Source organism: Cyprinodon variegatus, unplaced genomic scaffold, assembly GCF_000732505.1.
Source record: "Cyprinodon variegatus isolate N-32 unplaced genomic scaffold, C_variegatus-1.0 Scaffold171, whole genome shotgun sequence".
NCBI lineage: Eukaryota > Metazoa > Chordata > Actinopteri > Cyprinodontiformes > Cyprinodontidae > Cyprinodon > Cyprinodon variegatus.
In genome coordinates this window covers 146,035-167,959 of record NW_015150624.1, presented here as the reverse complement: position 1 = coordinate 167,959, position 21,925 = coordinate 146,035, and the positions used below count along the sequence as shown (strand labels likewise).

At 37.0% G+C, this 21,925-nt stretch overlaps 1 protein-coding gene across 1 annotated transcript in view; it reads right to left on the bottom strand.

The window, feature by feature from the left end:
* LOC107087027 (ERC protein 2-like) overlaps positions 1–21,925 on the bottom strand; it is a 206,592-nt gene that overhangs the window by 41,504 nt on the left and 143,163 nt on the right. Inside the window, exons 18-19 of the mRNA XM_015378362.1 lie at positions 17,798–17,959; positions 10,956–11,026 (exon numbers count right to left, since the gene is read on the bottom strand). Coding sequence (XP_015233848.1) covers positions 11,000–11,026; positions 17,798–17,959 — 189 coding nt within the window. The 3' untranslated portion in view covers positions 10,956–10,999. The remainder of the gene's footprint in view (positions 1–10,955; positions 11,027–17,797; positions 17,960–21,925) is intronic.

Below are 21,925 nucleotides of genomic sequence, written 5' to 3'. Positions count from 1 at the left end.
TTCAGCTTTATACTTAACCAGATTAACCAGTCATCCATTGGTACTGGACTCAAAGAAAGGGAAGAAAAAACCCTTAAACGATTAACTTAATAATTCCTCATCAGTTCGGCATAAAATGAAATAATACTAAAAAATGTTTAGTGTTGAAGACAAACTCCATCTTGTTGTTGATTTGATTGAGAAACATTTGACATTGAAATAAATTATTTTAAACAATTCCAAATTGAACCCATCTATGTTGCCTTCGTTAAGCAGCCATTATTAGAATCTGGGTGACGGAAGAGGTGGGACACATACAATATACTACTAAGCTCTTCTGATTCTCCTTTATTTAACTTGTGATACTTGGATCCCCCACACAGGACTTTGCGGATTCCCCATAATTACTTGAGCAGCACGCACATGCAGATTCTGAATGAGTGAATAAAGGAATGATGAGTAAGGATTTACTTGCAATCACAGAATCACAAAACCTGATAAAGTGCTCCTACATGTTTGCATGCTTCCCCAGCTAGTAGTATGTGTGTGGTCGTGTTGTTGCGTGTGTAATGAAGGTGTTGTGGGAGGGAAAAATGATGCTTACTCAGACAAAATGCTTTATGTTCCATACATGTAGCCTTTCCCTTTGCTTTCTCTGTCACAACTTCAAGGAAACCACCAAAAAGAGGAAACAGGAATAAACGTGCATGCCTCATAAAAGGTGTCAGTTGCACCTTTCCTTTCTCATCATCTTGTCAACTTCTACAATTTTCTGTCTGGCAGCGACTCTGGATTATGTTGTCTGAAGCTTTCTCTGCTCACGTTGACAAAGTAACTGTCATTTTAATGTCATCTTAAATACCTGTTAACCCTAACAATGCCTATGGCTTTTAAAAAGCAATATGTTCTAGCCAAATGTATCATGATGCCACCATAGATAACAGAGGCCATGACTTAGACTTAAGAGTTTAAACATTTTGTTTTCCTACAGCAGAGCAATCTTGTTTTCATGTTGCCCCTGTTGTCCCTAGATTTCTAAAATATCTGATTTACTTTAGTCATCATTTTATAAAGTAATAAAAGTGTTTGTTAGTATGTACTGAAATAGATCTAACACACAGAATGCTCAAGGGTCACTACTCAGGTGTTGCAGAGTCAATGACTTTTCTCCACTCATGTTCAACTGGTGGAACAACCTTTGACTTTATGGACTGTTGACGCTGACAGCTGGCTGAAGGATGGCCTCGATCAGACGCCTCTTCTGACCTTGAAGTCACGGTTCACTGATTACCAAAGACACATGGTACGGCACAACTTTACCCCACATCAGAGGGATATCAAAAAATTACAAAGGAAGTTCACAAGGAAGGAAGTTTTGTGGATTTTATTGAGCTTGAGCTAGTGGATGACAGCCTTAAGTTAATGTTGATTAAATAATTATAGTTTTAAATCACTTTTTTTTTAGTTTAAGTTTTAAATCTGTCTAAAGACAATTTAGCAAAAATATATAAATAAAACATCTTGTCTCAAAAGTTTATTGCTTCAATTATTTTTAACACTGCATTTCAAAATAAAGATCAATGGACTTTGTTCTCTTGCATGAAGTGTAACAATTAAAAGTCACTGGCTTTGCTTCAATAAAGCTAACACTTTTTTTCAGGCAAATAAAAAAACTGCTTAGTTAGCTTGCAGTAAATAAAGTGTGGGGTAACTGCTGTATATAAGCTTGGCAGACAGAGAAGAAATAGCACTATGGCAACAAAACCAGAGCCTCACATATTGTTTCTATTGAAATTATATTATGGGGGGAAAATGATTTAAAAAAGACAGAGTATTCATGCTAATTTTCTTTACATATAATCATAATTTTATGCACTTCATTTATTTCTTTGGGTAAAAGGTGTGTAACTAATATAAAAAACAAAAACAGAATTGTTACCCGAATTAAATACGTTATAGCCCATTTGATAAACATCAACTAGAATTTAACTTGGTGCGGGACTTTATTCTAGTCCTATTCTCACTTTAATTAATTTCATAGATTTAGCTGTATTTGTTTTAGGCGGGTTGGGTATGGTTGTACTATTTTCATGTTTTAAACATTAATGCCAAAAAATTCATTGGGGTTAAATCTCAAGCTAAAAATTCATATTGAAAAATTATTGTCCACAGGTCAAGTTGATAGATAGCTATGCAACACTTTTATGCAGCCACATTCTACGAACCTGGCTTTAATCTAAAGTCAGTTCCCAGCTCCCAGTTGTTTTCCAGATAACATGGTAACACTTTACAGTTAGAGTTGCCTTATGATTAGGGTATGTATTTGGAAAGTTGCTGTTTGGTAACCGAAGTTGATTTATGTTAGTGCAAGGAACAGATGGAAACACAAGTAAGTGTTTGTATGTATGTTTCTCAAACACAGTCAGACACAGACATATTTTCAATTTTTTTTTGATTGATCCTGTGTCCCTGTGTTTGTACTTTTTAATGATATTCATGTATGCCAGGTTTGATTCTGATACAGCAAATATCTTGAAACAATCAATAAGAAAACTGACTTGAACAACACATTGGATCAGTGGTTTGGCATATTCCGCATCCATCTAAATTAGGACAATAACCAAGGTTAAAACTGCACAACCAGTACCAAAAGTCCAAATAATGCTTCTTTGCACTATTAATATATTTGGAGGAAGAAAAACTATTAACATAGCAATTGATGCCAATTATTTCATGTTTTACTCTAAAGATTATGCACTTGCCCAGTCTTTTGGTGTTTAACCTCTATCTTACAAATGTTGACAAATGACAAAGTGATCAGTGCCAAGAGACCCAGGGCAGGGTTTAATATCATGACACCAACTGTAAGATTGCTCCTCCAATGCAGAAATGTGGCCAGTGTATACCAAGCCATTACAAACATTGGATGGTTTTGACGAGAGATGACAGGAATCTCATCATTACCTGAGGCATCCAACGAGGCATTTTGCCTGATCAGCCTCTACATCAAGTCAGAAAACTTGTTTTAACGTAGCAATGGACAAATAAACAATGAAGCCAACACTTTCCATGCTTTGACACAGGACACTGAGTTTATCGAGGAAAACCTGTTCCCAACAGGGTTAGCTGTAAGAAGAAAATTACTATGGTTACAGAAATAGAGGTTGAGTAATCTCTCTGTGAAACGGAAAACTGGAAAACGAAGTGTTTCAAAAACTTAGTGTACAATACACCTGCTTTGTGAAATGGGGATCTGGGCTTTGTCCATCTTTTATATGGTTCAAGACTTACTTTCATCTCTGGTAATACAATGAACTGTTTTATCCTCTCAATACTTCGGTCAAAGTGTCTTTGAATTGCATTGTCTTAATTAGCAACATTTAGACATTTACTATTAATTTTTAACAAAACGTCCATGTCTGCTTTGTAATGCAAAATCTTGGCAGTGTTGCTCAAGAGAGGCTGTTGCTCATGCAGGAGGTGGAGGATTTTTTTGCCCCATTGACACTAGGGGTCCAAGGACTCTTTGTGGGGCCAAATGGGCTGGAACCTTATCAGTTTGGGCTGCTTGCTTATTAATTTTTTCATCAAATTTTGTATTTATTTATTTTACCAATTTAAGCAATTGTAGCGTTTAAATCTGCCTGCCAAATTGTGTTCTTGCAAATGGTTTTTATATTATTTTTATATTGTAATAAACTTTAAAAAAACAAGTAAATGCTGCTCTAATGGCCTAATCTTCAAAAAGTTTGGGTGTATTGAAACACATGCTAAGTTGCTTTCATCTGCAGAGGAGGTTTTCACAGAAGTTACGAAGAGGTTTGCATGCGAAATTCAGTAGAAAGTGCGCACATATTTACATATGCAGCTTCATAAACATGCAGGTCATATTCTAATGACCAACCACATTTATAAGTGGAGGACATGCATAGCATGTAAATATTTACACCCGCAAAGCAATTTTTCAGACCTAAAAATCATCGAAGGTGCAGTTTTTGCATCCACACACACATACACACACACACACACACACACACACACGCACACACAAAAAGACAAATGCAGTGGGCATTTTGACTAATGACAAAAGCATGTCATCACAGACCGGCACAGGTGAATGAAAATGGGGCAGACAAAGCCGACAAAGACAAAAAATAAATGTACTATAACTAGAGCTGTCAGAGTAAATGCTTTAATCGCAATTAATTTAAAAAAATTTAATAAACCCGTTTGTTATTTTTTAATCGCATTTCAGATGTGTCCCTTTGACAAACCCGTAGTCAGCCCCATGACCATTTTGGGAAGACAGTTTAACTTTGAAATAAAAAAAAAAACCCAAAGAAGTAACAAAAAAGTTTCATTTTTCATTTAGAATGGGTAATCTCATGTTTTTTGTGACTTGGGACCAAACGCTGCAGTACTTGACAACGTTGAATTATCCTCTATTGTTGTTTTCAGACATCATCTAGTGTGCCTCTAGTTTTGTGTGCATTACAGTCTGATTGTGCTTTCATACTGACCCATAAAGGACCAAAGCTGCAGGTGTTAAAAAACAAAAACAAAAAAACTAAATTAAGTTATACTGTAGTTCTAATTACATAGTACTAAGTATTTTAAGTAGTATTGTTGTTGTTGAATTAGCTTAAGGGAGTGGCCTGATTTCCTATTTAATCTCTCAAAGTAAGCAATGTGTTACTTTGATTACTCTTAATATTTGAAAGTTGGTCTGAGTTGACCTTTTATTATAAGAAAAAAAGTTAATAAAGGAAATTCTATGTTATCTGATTCCCATTGAAGAATATTTGCTTCCATCTCTCTGCCTGCACAGACGCATCTCTCCCTCGCCTCCCGCTTGCCTTCATTTTTCATACTTTTTACCTTCTCATCTCTTAGCCAAAGTGACAGAAAGTTGGACAAAACTACATTTTTCAAGGATTCTCATGTTGGACTACTTTTTAAACAGTTTTATGTTATTTTGATCTTCAGGAAAAGCCCGGGCCTCAAAACTAAGATGGATTTAAAATCTCAGGATAAATATGTGGAAGAACGGACAGAGCTTAAAGGACAGTAGTAAACATCCAACTTGGAAACTATACAATGTGCAGCTCAACCAGCTAGAGACAATATCAACAAAGGTATTTTACTGGTTTTAATTAACATAAGAGCTCTGCCAGGAAAATCATTTTTAATCAATTATTTAATTACTGTGCAAAATCTTGATTTTATTTTTCTAACTGAACAGACTCTTTAAAAAAGGTTGAGCACTTGTTGCTCTGTTTATTTATTCACTGAAGTGTAGAAACGTGATCCTGGATGACTTGAATCATTTGGATATCTGGCTGTCCAATTATTGGGCCCTGTTCGAGCCATGTTTCTGGATATTTATAGGCCTCCAAAGACCATAACATTTTTTTTTTCAATTATCATTTAAATTAACCCCACAATAATTAAATAGTCATGTCCAATAGATATCTATGATATCTATTGGACATGACTATTGGACATGACTATTGACTATTTAATTATTGTGGGGTAATGTAATGTACATGTTGACAACCCCGAAGATAGAGGTGCAAAACAACTGATTTATTTAAAAGTTTTGGTTTGACTCAACATATTAAAACAGCCAACTCACAATCAGAATATGTTTTGGACATGGTCTTCGGTAAAGGCCTAAGTATTTCTAATGTTTCTGTAACTGATGTTGCCCTATCAGAACATTTTTCTGTTTACTTTGAAGCCATTTTACCAAATAATCTAATTACCAAAAGAGATGTTATAAAAAAAGAGGGTTATAATTGAACACACAATTAAGAACTTTATTCAGGCTTACCCTTCTGCTTCCACTCTACCCTGTAACTCAGTAGATAAGCTGGTTACTAATTTCCATTCTAAAGTTGCAGACATAATTGATTCTGTTGCTCCAGTTAAAGTGAAAGTTGTCTCTGTGAAGATAAACTCTTTATGGAGAAATGCTCCAGCAGTGAGAAAAGAGGGTGTGCTGAAAAGCCGAATGAAGGTGGTGAAAGAGTGGACTCGAGGTTTGCTATGAAATCTATAAAGAGAAACTTCACACATATAATTTACAACTAAAAGATGCAAGAGAATCTTTCTTCTCTGAGAGTATCAACAATAACATTTAGAATAATACTCTCACTTTAATTGCAAGACGACAGGAAAAAACCCTCCCATCTCTGTGGCCGATTAACTCCAATCTAAAGAAGCTTGCAATGAGTTTGCAACGTTTTTTTTTACTGAGGAAATAAAAGGTATTGGAAAAGCAGTCTGCACATCAACATCGGCTTCAATAAAACTTTGTTAAAGTGCCCCAATTCTGACAGATAAACACCAAAAGTTTAAAAGAAACTGCTCAGCAGATAAGCTCTTCTTCCTGTCTTGAAGTTTTACCCAGAGGTTTTATTAAGAAGGTTTTACTTGTTTTAGATCAGATTCGATTTATATCATAAACACATCCCTTATGTCAGGAGTTTTCCCCAGAGCCTTAAAAATAGCATTTATCAAACCATTGTTGAAAAAGAGAATCTTGGATAAACTGGCCCTGCAGAACTACAGGCCCTTATCAAACCTCCCCTTAAGATTATTGAAACAGTTGTATTTCAACAGTTACTGTTAATGCCTTCTTAACAATGAAAAGCCGCTCTTTTGTCTTCCGGTCAGGTTTTCATGTCAACCACAGTACAGAGAGTGCCCTGATAAAGGTGTTCAATGACATCCGTGTAAATTCAGTAACAACAGTGCTGTTATTATTGCAACTCATTGTAGCGTTTGTTACTGTTGATCACTTAATTCATTAGACCATCTGGAAAACTGGGTCAGCTTTTCTGGTACAGCACTGCACTGCTTTAAATGCTACCAAAATTATAGGGACTTTTATGTGTCAGTAGGGAACTTAAAATCAGAAACCAGAAAAATCATATGCAGGGTTCCTCAAGGCTCCATTCTGGGGACCCTACTATTCAACATCTACATGCTCTCCTTAGCTGAGATTAGAGCAAATAACAAGATAAGTTACCGTAACTTTGCAGACGACACATGGCTTTACACAGTCACCAGGTGACTATGAACCCATCAGAGGATTGGCCAGATGCCTGAAAAAGATCAATACGGCATAATTTTCTCCACATGAATAAAAACAAAACTAAGGTAAACATTCTTGGACCAAAGCAAATACAGACTTAGACAGCTTCAGAAACTACAGCTAGGAACTACCGATTATGGCCGAAATCTTGGTGTCATGATGAACTCATACCTGAACCTGCAAAGGCACATAAGAGCAGTTATCAAGTCAGCACTTTATGACATGAAGAACATTTCCAGGTTTAAAGGACTAATGTCCAAGATCTAGAAAAAACTCATTCATACGTTCATCTTTAGTAGATTTGTTTACCACAACAGTGCCTTCACATGTTTGACTAAAAAGTCTGTCAGACAGCTGCAGCTGATTCAAAACACTGCTGCCCGTGTTCTCATTAGAACTAAGAAAGCGGAACACATCAGCCCAGTTCTAAAGTCCTTACACTGCCTCTCTGTAGCTCAGAGAATAGACTTTAAAATCCTTCTGTTAGTCTATAAATCACTAATTAGATTCGCACCTCAATACATACAGTAACAGATTTGTGATCAGTGTATCAACCTCCCAGACCACTCATGTCTTCTAGTTCATGCCTACTCTCTACACCCAGAAGTGGAGCCAAACATGGAGAAGCAGCATTTAGTTCCTATGCTCCACTTATCAGGAACAAACTCCCAGAATACTATCAAAATGCTGAAAGCCTGAGTTTCCTTAAGTCAAAGTTAAAACCCATTTTTTAAGAGCTGCCTTTGACTGTTGAAGTTAAACTGTTAACTGAGATATTATTAGTTTAAATATGTGGTCCAGGTGTTTTATTTGTTTTATTTTCCTACCTGCTTTTATCATGTTTTTATTTTCATTTGCTTTTTCTCTACTGTTCTCTCTACTGTTCTCTCTTCTCTCTTATTCTCTCTTCTATTTTATTGCATAATTCATGTAAAGTACTTTAAATTGTCCATGTACTGAATTGGTGCTATAGAAATAAAGTTTTATTTAGTGTTACATACGGAAATCATTTTTTTTAGATGAATCACATTTCAGAAGAGGATCTTAAAGTCCTTCACTTGTAACTTCTTATCCACAGTTGGGGTTCCCACTTAACTTTAGGAACCACTATTATCCATTAGTGAAAAAAAAAGATGTAATCCAAAATGACGAATAGGATTGCATGTTTAATGCCATTTGGTATGAGACTGTTTATTAACAACAGCCAGTTACTGATTCAAATATAATAAACTTCCCTCAAAAAGTTTCTTTATCTTTGCAAACATTGCATGACTGAATTAAATCCCTTTTTAAAACCTGTCTTAACCTGTGTAAGTCCTTATACTCTTGCTTGAATGTACGTGTCCATGTGTACATTCATGTGTAGACTAAAGTATTTGTGCCTTAGCTTTTTTTGGCTTTACATAGTACGATTACATTTTCAGTAGAAAAAAGGCACAATGTATCCACAAATGTTATTTTGTTAAATTTATTCTTTTGGCATGGTGTTCTCTTTTTTTTCTGTCCCCTGTTCTTCTTTGCTGTGTCTCCAAAAGGACATTTGTATTTCATTAGAGAGGGGTCCAGGAGGCAAAAAGGTAAACAAAACCCCTCTAATTAAAAACAGTACATCCATGACCTAAATAAACCAATAAGATATGAGTATCCATAATAAGAGCATTATGGATAACCAATGCAAACTGAAACTTAGACCTTAAAGGTTTATAGGGAAATCACTTTGTTGCCTTAAAGTGGCACTCAAAATTGTCATTAGGAAACAGTAGTCAAATCTATGATGCACATAGATTCTGAGCTATTTTGTTTATCTGTGCTGTCATCTCTGTTTGCTCATATTAGGGAGAGCTCACTCAGGGACAGGATATGGGGATTAGGTAGGGCCTTATTGGGTTGTAGCTACATACCCCTGAATGGCTCCCATCTGTTCTACCATAAAGGAGAACTCAAGTCTCTAGCAGCACTTATGCTGCACGATGCCAGAATAACAGAATTGGATAGATGAGCACTACTGATATTGCTAGCCACAATACTGCTCTCAACTAAAAGGCTAATGTGCTAGGCTTATTCTATTAGGAAGGGATAAGAGGTTCTAATAGAAACACATACAGAACTGACTAAAAGCATACCTCAAATTGATATCTGATCGAAGATCTGAACTGGTAAGCTAGTCAAAGTCCAGGCTTACCTTTAAAAGAGATGAGTTAGAGCTGAGAAAGTTTAAGAAAGGTGGAAAGAAGAGGAATGATGGAAAAATGTGAAGAGATGGAAAGTTAGGGAGAGAGGGGGCAGTGTGGTGTGTTTCATTACAGTGAATCTTGACACTGCTGCATTCTCAACACACATGGACTGGATTATAGGCTATGTAGGCTGCTTCAACCAACACTTTCTTACACACAGACCCACTTACAAATGCATGGGTAAACATCATAGCTGACTACAAAGCTGTAGTTGATGAATATAAACGGTTTTCTTTCACAGAAGTTATAGAACTCTCAATGCCAAGAGTAAAATGTTGGGGAGAAGTGCAACATTGAGGTTACACACACATTCTGCTTGCGATGGTCCACCTGCGGATTACTGGGGGAGTAGGAGATCAACTGGAAATTATGAGTGTACCATTATGCCTGGTTTTTTGCATGGTTCCCACAAGTGCCCTTCCCCTTTTAGTCCCATTCCATCCACCATCTCTCATATACATTTATATAGCTATATTTAAATGTCTCTAAGTAGTTTCTTTATGTCTCATTGACTTAAACATATAAACATTAGCCTTAAAGAAACCCTATCTCCACAGCAAATTATTTTCATGCCCTCTTTTAAAGGTTTCCAGAACCAATAGGGGGCTTCAGTACAAACCCGGAATTATAATTTATGACTCAGCATTCTTCATTTTATGCATTTGTAGCTTGCAGCCTTAAAAAAAAAAAAAAAAAGTAATCGTACTCTTTATGTGTTGTACTGCAATTAACTACCCCACACACTGGCACACAAAGGGGTGGGTCATTGTGGTAAAATTTTATTATGACTGAAAAGCTGAGTGAAGAAAGACACACTGGCCCATCTCTGGTTTTTCTCACGGTGTCATTTTTATCACCTATGGGCTTTGGTGTGCTTGCTTCTAGGCAGCAGGGGTGTGTACAGGTCTAACCACAAAGTTATCTATATTGTCACTGAGTGCGTACACCACATGGCTGCACAACCAGTCAATGAACACCTGATATATAAAAAAAAAAAAAAAATCCATAAACCTGAAAATGAACCAGTACCTTTTAGTTGAGTTAATTCAAAGGCAAAGGAAACTTAGTTGGGTTCTGTTACACTTTTCTGTCAAGCTAGGCTAATAAAGCGGATAGGGTGGTTCCATCAGTGTTTCCTGGTAATTGTAACTCAAGCTCTTTGAAAAGGGTTGCTGTGCAGAACATTATGGTACATTTATCTGCCAGGATGAGATGACACCCAGTATTATTGGATTAAAAGACAAAATATGAGTTTAGTATAACTTTTTGTTGAAATTAGGATTCAGCGATTTTATGTTGGCAGAAACAGAGCAAAGTTTGTGAAAGCCTTAATTAAATAAATCTGTAACATCCTTTTTTTTTGTCCAGGCTTTTCAAATTCGTACATTGCAGTTTTTAATGATATCACATGTGCTCAGCCAGTCTTGTGGCCTTTTAGCTCTTTTTTAGTACACTCTTTAAAAAACAGGGCAACAATTCAACTACTTTTTTCACAATTCCCAAACATAAGATACAACGCAATAAGTCTAAAAAAAAACTTAGCTTAATATCTAACAGTCACAGTAATAACTTTAATTCAAGTCACACGCTGACAGCAACAGGATGCTCAGGGAACTTGAGCAGAAAATATATCAAACACTTACTGTACAGAAACCAAAGAGATGCCAGTTCCAATGAATAGGGTTCATCAGGCCCATATTCCCTCTTCATCATCCTGCAACCAAGCACGAAGAACACATTACTATAGGCATTAACTATGGCATGATATTGTTTTTACATACTGTTTGATTACATTCAAAAGACCTGTTTCAAATGCTTTCAGTTTATAACAACAGTTTGACTATGAGATTCTGCATTCATAAACTGAGACTTATAGTTTAATATTTGAGTACTTTTAAGCCTATGTAATCTTTAACTATAACAATAATGGTTACGCTCTCTCCCATATAAACTATATGACAGAAATTACAGACAAGACCTCTACAAACAAGACAGCTGATTCTCTTAGACAGCAATGTTATTTCCTTCAACCAAAACCATGCATTTGTAGGCAAGGCAATGTTATCTTTTCCGTAAAAGACATTTTAAAGCAAGACATTGTAGGAAAACACAAAGGCAACAGTGCATTGCGAGAACTTTAAAAAAAGAAAAACATAATAAAAAATTTATGATAAAATGAAAGAAAGTTGGACTAGACAACAGAGACTCTGTGCTAATATGACTCCGGAACAACAGACAGAATGGATCATGGATAAATGTTACCATGGATTGTGCTGACCTGGGCTTTCCTATCAAGCTTATGAAGCTTATTTGGCTACACTGAAGCAGCTAGGCTACATACAGTATGTAATGGGTTTTCAGTAAAACCTGCTAGAGCTTTTTTGCCATCATGAAGTGACTGGCTTTGACTAGCCTCTTCAGTAGGGTTATACATCATAACATATCATGTCTTTTAAAACTAAAGCAGGCACCAATGAATAAGCCATTTCAGGAGAGCAAAAAAATCCAGATTCATCTCTGTTGAATCTGGATTCCTACTGACATCTGACTATGCTCATTATAAAACTATTCAAGGACAGCCATAAAGTTAGAAGATTAGGATGAACTGAAAACGGTGGCAAAAGGCAATGCCCAAACTGTAGTTGGGTTCCTTTGTAAATAATATCTAGGTGCCAATCCACAGGACCAGTAAGGTGTTTTAAAGGTGCAGAATTTGTGTATCTGTCTATAATGTGTATCTGGCTACAATGCAAATGGAGAGTAAACTAACATTTTTGGTCACTGTGATTTTTTTTTATTTTATTCTTATCTTATTTTTATTTTATTATTATTTTAGTCTGGCAATGTGGCAATAAGAATAATTGTCTTGATGCCAAAAAGAGCCCAACAGATTTTACTTTCACGAGTGTAGCAGTATGGCAATTGCATATAAATTGCTTTATTATAATTATGCAGGGAGTTTTACAGTTTATATGGACACTGCAATGTAAATAGAGCAGAAAAACAGGAGGAGATAGAAAGGAGACAATGACAAAACATTTTCAGTCTGCTTCATCACCTGCAACGAGATGTAAAAAGAACAGCACAACCGAAAGACATGGTACGAGTAATACAATAAAGCAACAATATTTAATAAAGCAATGGAAGTGAATCTCTGAGTACCTGGAACCAAGCACCTGTAATTGTTTGTGAAGGTGCACTTGTGCATGTAAAGTTTATCCATAGAGAAAATGCTCAATAGTGGTTGTGTTTTGGTCACTGTTATGGTATTTATGGCAGTGGCTTTCTCCTTGAAAGGGATGTGTGCTGTAGGGTGAGCATAGAGACCGTCTTTATTATTACCATCCTAAGATTGACATCCCTAGACAAGTAGTGTGGTGAACCACTGATGTGGCTCTGCTTGCAGATTGAGTTTGAAAGGGGGAATATGAATTGGAAAGATGGATCAAAAGGCTAGAAATAAGTTGGGTAGGGAAAAATTTATACCACACAACATAGAAGTGACTATATATACATTTAAAACCCTCTATTTACAAGCACTGTATTTAAAGGCATATTTTTTCTTACTAAACTTCACCAAACATTAACATGTTTTATTACAAAAGGAGTTTATATTTGCTAAATGGGTCAATATAGCAACCGGGTTACAACAAAACAGGCGTCCTTAAGTAGGAGCTAGCTATCGCTAAGTTTTTCTAAAGAAGTTTCTTCACCTATCCAGGAGTCTTTGTCAATTCTGTTGGCTCGGACCAGAGTGATTTGTAGTTGAAGATCTGATGTTTTTAAGCAGCATGGAGGTCCATACTCCTTAAAATATAAACTATGTATTATTGCTACAAAAACTGTCATGATCTGCAGCCATGACATCCTCACCAAGGATGTTCCATAGGTGAAATGTCTAATTTATGCTACATTTCAAAATACAAATTTGTGCTCTTAGTTTGAGGTTTAAAATTTCTAGAAATGTTTCTATTTTTTTCTTTGAAGAGTTAAGTAGGTTAAATATTTAGTGAATAATTTGTTTTTCTCAAGAGGGTAAACTTCTTCTAAGGAAGACTATTTTTATTCTTCTTTAAGTGTGGATTCTGAGCCAGATGTCTTAACACCATATTAATATGATCACATAATGACTATGAATATTCTTGATTCTTTTTTGTTGGATCCTTTATCTTCTCTGTGACTGTGTGCTACTTCCTAATTGTCCAACCAATCATCAATGAGCCGTGTCTATTTTAAAAACTGTGAAGCTGCAGCTCTGGGTCTTTTGGCAGTTTGACTGCCACACACCACATATGTTTGGTAATGCTGAAGTTGCCGTTTGTACTGTGGTAGAAATGTCTGTGTTTTGGTCAGACTCAGGTTCCCTCTGTTGAGATGCTTGTTATATTCTGTATATTCCGTAAATTCTAGGTTTATATGTGTTTCTCTTTGGAGTTAGGGAACTTTAGGGTTTTTGTTGTCTTTCTTCATTTTAGGTATACAATACAATACAATTAGTACAATACAATACAGTGCAATATAATACAATACAATATACTTGCCTGAGGTCCTCCTGATTAAATAAAATCATCTGAAAATGATTTTATCTTCTCATTTACTGGCATAACTTACTTACCATCTTGATAGGCCTGATGATAAAGACCAGAGTGTGTTTGGGATTTGGGAGGTTGTTTTATTTTTATTTTTTACTTAAAGGGGGAAGTGCGCAATTCTGGACTGAGATCTCAAATGTTTCTCCAGGTATCTGTTGGAGCCACTTTTTCACTGCCCCGGTGCTCCAATAAACACAGGCACTACTGTTGCCTTCACCTTCCAGGCTCTCTCTAGTTCTTCCCTGAGGTCTTTGTATTTTTACAATTTCCCATATTCCTTTTTTCCTGATGTTTCCATCCTTTGGGATGGCCACATGAATCACTATTGCTGTTGTCTGCTGCCTATTAATGATCACAATGTCCAGTTAGTTGGCCACAACCACTTCATCTGTTTGTACGTGGAAGTCCCACAGGATCTTTCTCTGTCTTCTCTACCACCTTTGGAGGTGGCTCCCATTTAGGCCTTGGGTTTCATACTGTACCTTCCCTCTCCCTGTCCGGACACATTTCTTCAGCCCGGACAACATTCCAGTGTCCCTACTTTAGATCCTGGTGATGTGGATCTGCGAGTCAATGTCTCATTCACTCTTAGCATACAACTTGATCTCATCCGTGTGCAGGAAGTAGCTGATAGTGGCCCCATTTCTGAGTCGATGTCCACAGCTAGTCTTGTTGACTACTTAGCTGAGGATGTTCAGGCCTAATACAGAACAGAGGGGGGGCAGAGCATCTCCTTCTCCTTGGTTTATTCCACTTTTGATGGAGATTTTTCAGAGGCGCTTGAAGTTGGCCTCAATTGTGGTTTTTCAGCCCCATGAGGTTTGCGATGAAGGCTCTTAGAGTGCCGTTAATCTTGTACAGCCATTACAGGATCCACGTATGTGGATTGAGTCCTAGGCTTTCTTGTATTCAACCCAGGCTGTGCACAGTTATTTTTGTTGTTGTTGTTTTGTCTGGTTTTACAATCTGGGGTGACTGTTCTTTCAACCAGTAGTTGGTGTTTGGCTCCTCTTTGTTGGAGGTCTTTCAGTGTGATGTTCACTGGACATTGTTCAGGGAGGTTAGCATGGTCAGCTCTTAGGATTTTTAAGACACTGTGCATCATCGTTATGTGATCCTTCTTCCTCCCAGATACTTTTCCAGTATTGTTCAGTCTCAAGACTTGGTGGTTTGGCTGGTTTGTTGTCATCCTGCCACTGGGAGTACACCGTACCTGGTTCAGTGGAGAACACCCTGTTTATTCAGCTGGCTTACATCTCTTTGGTATACCTTTAGTCAGGGCAGCCGAGGCTTGGAGTCTTTGCCAGTTTCCAGGTCCTAAGGTACGGGCATCTGTTTGTATTTCTGCAGCATTCCTTTGCCAGATGATCCCCTCTGGAGTTGTGTGAGTTAGATTACTTCTTCCCGTGTTGTCTTGATTTTGGATTTTATTTTTCTTTCTGCCATGGTAAACATTGTCCTCTGTAGGCATATATATATATATATATATATATATATATATATATATATATATATATATATATATATATATAAATAAAACAAAAACAAACTCCTACTCACCCATGGCGGGCGGTTTCCCCCTTTTTCCTCGAAGCTTTGGTTCTGGACCTGGGAGATTGTGGGTTCTGCGCAGTGTCTTTGCTGTTCCTAGAACTGCACTCTTCTGGACCAAGTTTGGGGGTCACATTAGGGGCCCTATGACCTTCCAGGTTTTCTCCAGCTCTTCTTTGAGCCCCTCATTTCTCTTGTTTTTCGTGTTCATTTTTCCTGATGTTGCAGTCTATATATATATATATATATATATATATATATATATATATATATATATATATATATATATATATATACAGTATATATATGTATGACACCTCTGCTGAAGAGGCGCCAGTGGTGAATTTGCCAATCTTTGTGATCTCTTGCAGATGCCAAGCGTCTTGATGGAGGTCATTTTGCAGGGCTTTGATTGGTTTTTGTCCTGGTCCTCCTTGCACAAAGGCAGAGGTAACGGCCCTGATGCTGGGTTGTTGCCCACCTACAGCCTCTTTCATGTCTCCTGGTGTACTGGTCTGTCTACTGGTAGCACCCCAAGCCTCTGGACACTACACGCAGACAGTAGAACTTCTTGCCACAGATCACATCAATGTGGCATCTTGAGCCAGTTGAGTGGGTTGTAGAGTCTGTCTCATGCTACTACGAGTGTGAAAGCACCACCAACATTCAGAAGTGATCAAAACATCAGCCCAAAAGCAGAGGTACTGAGAAGTGGTCCTGGTTTCTAATACATTTGCACAACAGTATGTGAAATTTATTGTCAATCACTGTTGATTTCCAATGGGACAGTTTGATTTCACAGAAGTTTGATCTAATTAAAGTTATATGAAGTAGTTTAAATGTTCCGTTTATTTTTTGGAACAGTGTTTAAACATTGTAACACACATGCATTACCATCCAAAAAAATTAATTGAAGAAAACCCTCCCAAGAGTCATGGCCACATTAAAATTCCCTTTAGGATTAATAAAGTACTTTTGAGGTAGTTTCCAGGAAATTGATGCTTCATATCAACTTTTTCCACTATTAACTGACGTTGCAGATTCAAGACTGGATTTTGATTAATTCTGTGAGTGTTAAGAATGCCAATACATATATATTATGCATTTTTCCTGTATTTTAAAGTTCTAAGTTTAAAATTAGGGTATGAGCTTCAAACAATCAATGAAGGACCTTTGTATATTTCAAGAAATAAAAATTGGCTGTTCTAAATTCATGAAATGCAGAGAATATTCAAACCAATGAATCCATCCCCATAATGCTCATGTAATGCTAAGATATTTTAGGCAGGTGCATACATTTAGCCACAAAATAGGCTAGATACATATTTTGATATTGGGGACTTGGGTTTTAACTCCGGTTGAATCAAGAACGACATCCTGTTTAAATCTCTGCCTAGTTTGTGTCTAAGTTGAAATGACTTGTGTGGCAACCCCTGAATATGGGAGCCGATGAAAGAATTCTCTCAGGTACATTTACCACTATTAAGCACAGGGGATCTCCAATTTATGTTTGACTCAAATTTAGACAGCAGACTCAGAATTATTTATAAAGAGTAGATGCATGCAACAATTTATTTCAAACAGAACAAATGTAGTAATACAGACACAGGTGGAAATCCCCAACTATTCATCTGAAAGCCACACACCCAATAAGACATGCACAATTTCAAAGTTTGGAATCCCCCCATGCATAACAATAGAGCTGTGATTAGTTGCATTCTAATCGAAATAACAAAAAAGCTTTATGAGTTAAAGCGAAGATGTCTAAACCTTTTCTGTCTTTTGTAAAGATTGCCCTTACCCACAGACAGTTTCGTCAGGGTGCATAGTAAAGAACCACTTGAGAAAGCATCTGCATCGACATCAATCTTTTTGTGCACCTTTATGTGCACAACACAGTCACTGTGCTTAAAACAACAGTTTGTTCTCTTTCAGACACATTAAGTATGTCCTTGAGGCGATGTCGGTATTTTAGCCAGACAAAAATGAGGGAGACTGTTTCAGACTTGGATGATATATAAACTAATCTCATATATAAACCCCATCAATCAAAAACAATCATTTGGCAGGTTTTTTCTTCAGGCCTCTTATCTGACTGATATGAATAACTCTTATTTGGCAGGAAGTATTGGAGTTTGAAGGTTATAAAAAAGACGGGAGACAAGAAATGTTATGTTGTCAAAGGAGACCACAACTGAGTGCTGTTGGAGTTGATAAATATGAAATAGCTTTAACCTTAAAGGCACAAAGATGAAGGCTTAGAAAATATCAACATGTGTAAACCAGCCCAAATTTCCTCTGCTAATTTAAGGCCTGTGTGCTTCCTATTTTATCCCTCTGACCTGATCCATCGGAGGTCTGTGGTTGGCATGGGGGTCCCCTCTCGGCAGACTCCGGTGATGCAAATTTGCTGGATGCATGTGGTGCAAATGATGAGGATGATGTTGGGGGTGGATGTAGTCTTCCTCATAATTATCAGATATTAACTTCATTCTGCTCTGAGTCTGCAAAAAAGAACATAACACAACTTTTTAAAATGCAAAACTATAACACTTTTACACAAAGCCATAAATTAGCTCTTCATTTTGTTATGTGAAACTTCCCTGCGTCTTACAATGATTAGCGTAAGGAATTTCTGGATAGGGGAAAAGTATGCTGAAAGCAGTCAAAGATGATAAAAACCTAACCACTAACAACATTTGACAGATCGTAAATTGTGCAAGTCGGAGTCCTTGATGGAACTATCGTAAGTCTGTCATACATATTACAAATTATGTTTTAAATTGGATAAGATAAATCCCTATAAGTGCAGCTGTTTTGTGTAGCCCAGGGCCACACTGATGCAACCTTATTTTAGATGTCACTGATTAAAATTACACTGAAATTTTGCATCTTTCAAAATGCTTCTTTGTGGTAAATCTATACATGCATTGTATATAACTGTGTATTTATATAACAAGACTGTCATCCTGCCAATATCATATTTTAAAATAACAGTGTACATTGACTAACATGGGCAATCAGCCTTGACAGTTTGAGAGATAGAGAGGCTGACAAAAAGTAGGTGCAGATATATTGACATGCTCAGTTTTACTGTTTTAACTACATATAGTTTGCCTCAGGGCAGAAATGATTTTGGAGCTGGTGGTGGGATTTTGGATTGGATCTAGATGACTTCAAAAAAAGACGTGCTATTCCTCTGCCAAAGCCTTGCTGCTTCCCCAAGTATAATGGGAGCCAGACACATGGAGGAATAGGCAAATAGCCTGAATCAGCTGTGAAGACAAGAGTGAAATGGTGTTACAGTAGTTAGCGGCCCAGGGATAAAAGACCTGTGATAAGAGGCTGAAAGCTAATGACTAAGGAAATAAGCCAGTCAGGATCACAGGAAAGGAGGCGACTGGTATTAAAGATGTTAGCGATTAGTTTAAACTCCAGAAGGGCATTTTGAATAAGGTGAGAACACTGTCAAGGCAGTCAAGGGTGGAAAAAAAAACAAGTAAAGAATGGAAAAAGGAGTAGTTCAGACAAACACCAGACCAGTGGTTAAAGCTGTTAAACATAAGGTTGAGGTGTCCGGTTCATTATGACCTCAGGTACTACCATTAGCAGGTGTGAGTGGGTGGACTAGGCCTATGTTTACCAGTTCTGTGTCACATATGATTGAGAATACAACAATTACTATCATATACCATGATAAGTAACATTTTAGTGTGGAATCTGCGCAGTGTTTAACAACACTGTGAACACCACACAGGAGTTTTAAGCTGTGTGAGTTCCTTAGGACATTTTTTAAATTAGTTGTTAGAGGGTTAAAAATCCATTCCGAAAATGAACAGAAAAATCAACATTTAACCGATTTCATTTGCTTTAACCATTTATGTATCTGATGTATTGGTTATCATCCAAGCTTTTTTGCAGTCAGTGTAAGCTCACATGTTGAGCACCCTGTTTTTAGCTTAAAGTAAAAGCTGTAAATAGAAAGAATACCGAAGAAAGTTTTTTCCAGTACCATTGAGTAGTTTTTCAGGAGGAAGTAAAGAGATGTATGACCTATCCTTTGTTTTTCAAGCTGATGCATGTCTATAATTCTTTTCAGTGCAAAAAAATTGAGAAATACGCAGAAAATAGCAAGGCTGAAAATGCAATTTTTCTTCAGCTTTTTTAATGCTTTCTGACCCTGTTACAGATTAAGTGCAGCACTAAGGATCTATGCTCTGTAGGGACCAGAAATGAACAGTGCATTTTATAGTAAGTAATGACATGCTGATTTGGTTAAAGGCTAAAAAAAGATGCCAAATATATTACTTACAATTTCAAACATGTTTAAAATAGTAGAGATGTGAGGACACATCTCTAGTCTAGTCATTAAAAAATCATCCAGTAATCAGACATAAAAGTATCTAGATCTGAAGGTACTTTTAAAATTTTATTGATGAACTGAGACAAAATCTTGTCAATTAGGTTATAAAGTGTACCTGAGAAATTAGTACAGCTCGCATTGTGTAATCCATTTCATTAATGCACTTTTAGACACAAAGATAAAATACATCCCCAAACTCTTTTCCTACAGCCATGTTCCATACTACTTGTGTAAAAACAAAGGTGTTCAACCTTAAATCGCTGTCAGGCAGAATGTGAGTTTTAATTAGTGTTAATTAGTAGTCTTGTAGAATAAACAGCTTGCAGTGGCCTCCAGGCCTGCTTGTAGATCCCAGACAGAACAACACACACAGGTGCCACTACTGGATCTAGAGAAAAAAAATGCAGGTTCTTCACGCACATCTCAAAGTAAAACCCACTATATTATTGTGCTCGGCGTGTGTTGATGTACATGCAGCTGCTGGTGTAAACATGGCAGCAATCACTGCTGAGCTCACAGCTGCATCGCAAACCCTAACACAAGGCCTGTGTAAATCACAAGCCTGCTCTGATTAAAGAGAGGCTGTATTAACACATATGGACACAGGAAGCTGACTAGAAAGCCCTTAAACAAAGAAAGCAGCTGGGCTGGGGAAAGGCTGCACAAGTTTCACAACATTTTAGCAAGCTCCTTTAATCAGGTTTGTCCGTGTGTGTTCAGTATTACTCAGCTATCCTTGTAAAAAAAAAAAAAAAAAAACTGAAAACAGCTATCAAGCTATATGATTAGGTGGATGCTCAAATGTATCCAAAACAACAATGCCAAGATTAAGGGGACATGTTGCAGGGAAAAAAAAAAAAAAAGAAAGCAAAACTCAACTCAGACATTTCCCAATCCATCTTTCCTTCAACTTCAAAGCAGTACTGATGTGAGATCATCCATTACTTAGATGAACTGCAAAGAGAATTCCCACCCTGGGACACATTTGCAGAGACTGTCTTCTCCAGAAGTCTAAACACTACACTTTATGTGTATGTGTGTGTCTGTCTTTGTATATGTACAGTTGTCTGTGTTATGGAAGGGGTTCACCTCCACTGGAAGGAGAGTGAATGAAAGGAAAGTTTGTTTAATACACACATACCCTTGCATGAACCTTAAAAAAAGTGGGATGTGAAGAGGTCAGACAGGTCAGTGCTATCTGTAAATCAATCTGCTGTCTCCAGATCAGCTTTCTCCTGAGAGACTTTGAGTGCCATAATTCTATGGCATTTCCCAGTTAGTTTCCTTCCGCAAAAGTTTTCTACAGATCTAAGGAGGGCTCCATATCATGAAACATATGCCAATGAGTAAAGGGACAAAGTGCCTGAGTGTACAATATAAAGTGATGCGAGTTGAACAGATGTTGGTATATAAAACAGGGATAGAAAGACCAATAATCATTCATATTCAACTGATTGAAAAGAAAGAAAAATAGACCAAAACAAGCCTTAGATGCTGTATGCTAAAAACCACACAGAGGGCAAATATAGATTTAAGTGTCCACAGAAAACCAGAATTATCACATACATAACATTCAGTGAGTCAAATTAAAACAAATTTGAGTAATTTACATTTATGATGAATTGATAGATTAAGCTCTTCTTTTTAAAAGAAACAATGTTTTTCTCATTCCTTCCCTGCATTGATTTATTAATTTAACATGATAACTTATGTGTCTATAGGCCCATTTACACTACCCTTTGAAAACCAATCTGTGCCGAGTTCGGATTGAGCTTGAATCAGTTAACCATGCCGAGCTTGGTTCCTTACATCACCCTAGCACGGTTCCTCACCTCCCAGTGACAATCTACTGTACTATTGCTCTCAAGAAGTAAACATTTAAACCAACACGGTGGCGCCTGTAACATTCACAAAGTTCTTTTGTATTCATTTTGATATTTTTTTGTTTTTTTCGGAGAGTCGGGACAAGAAGGCAGCCTTTGGTGAATATATTTGACAGAGTCGACTTTTAGGAAGTGGATACGACGAACGATAGTCTAATCAGGGCTTACAGATGCAGGAAACAACAACAGACGTTGCAACGCAGAATCATCACTGGAAATCGTGT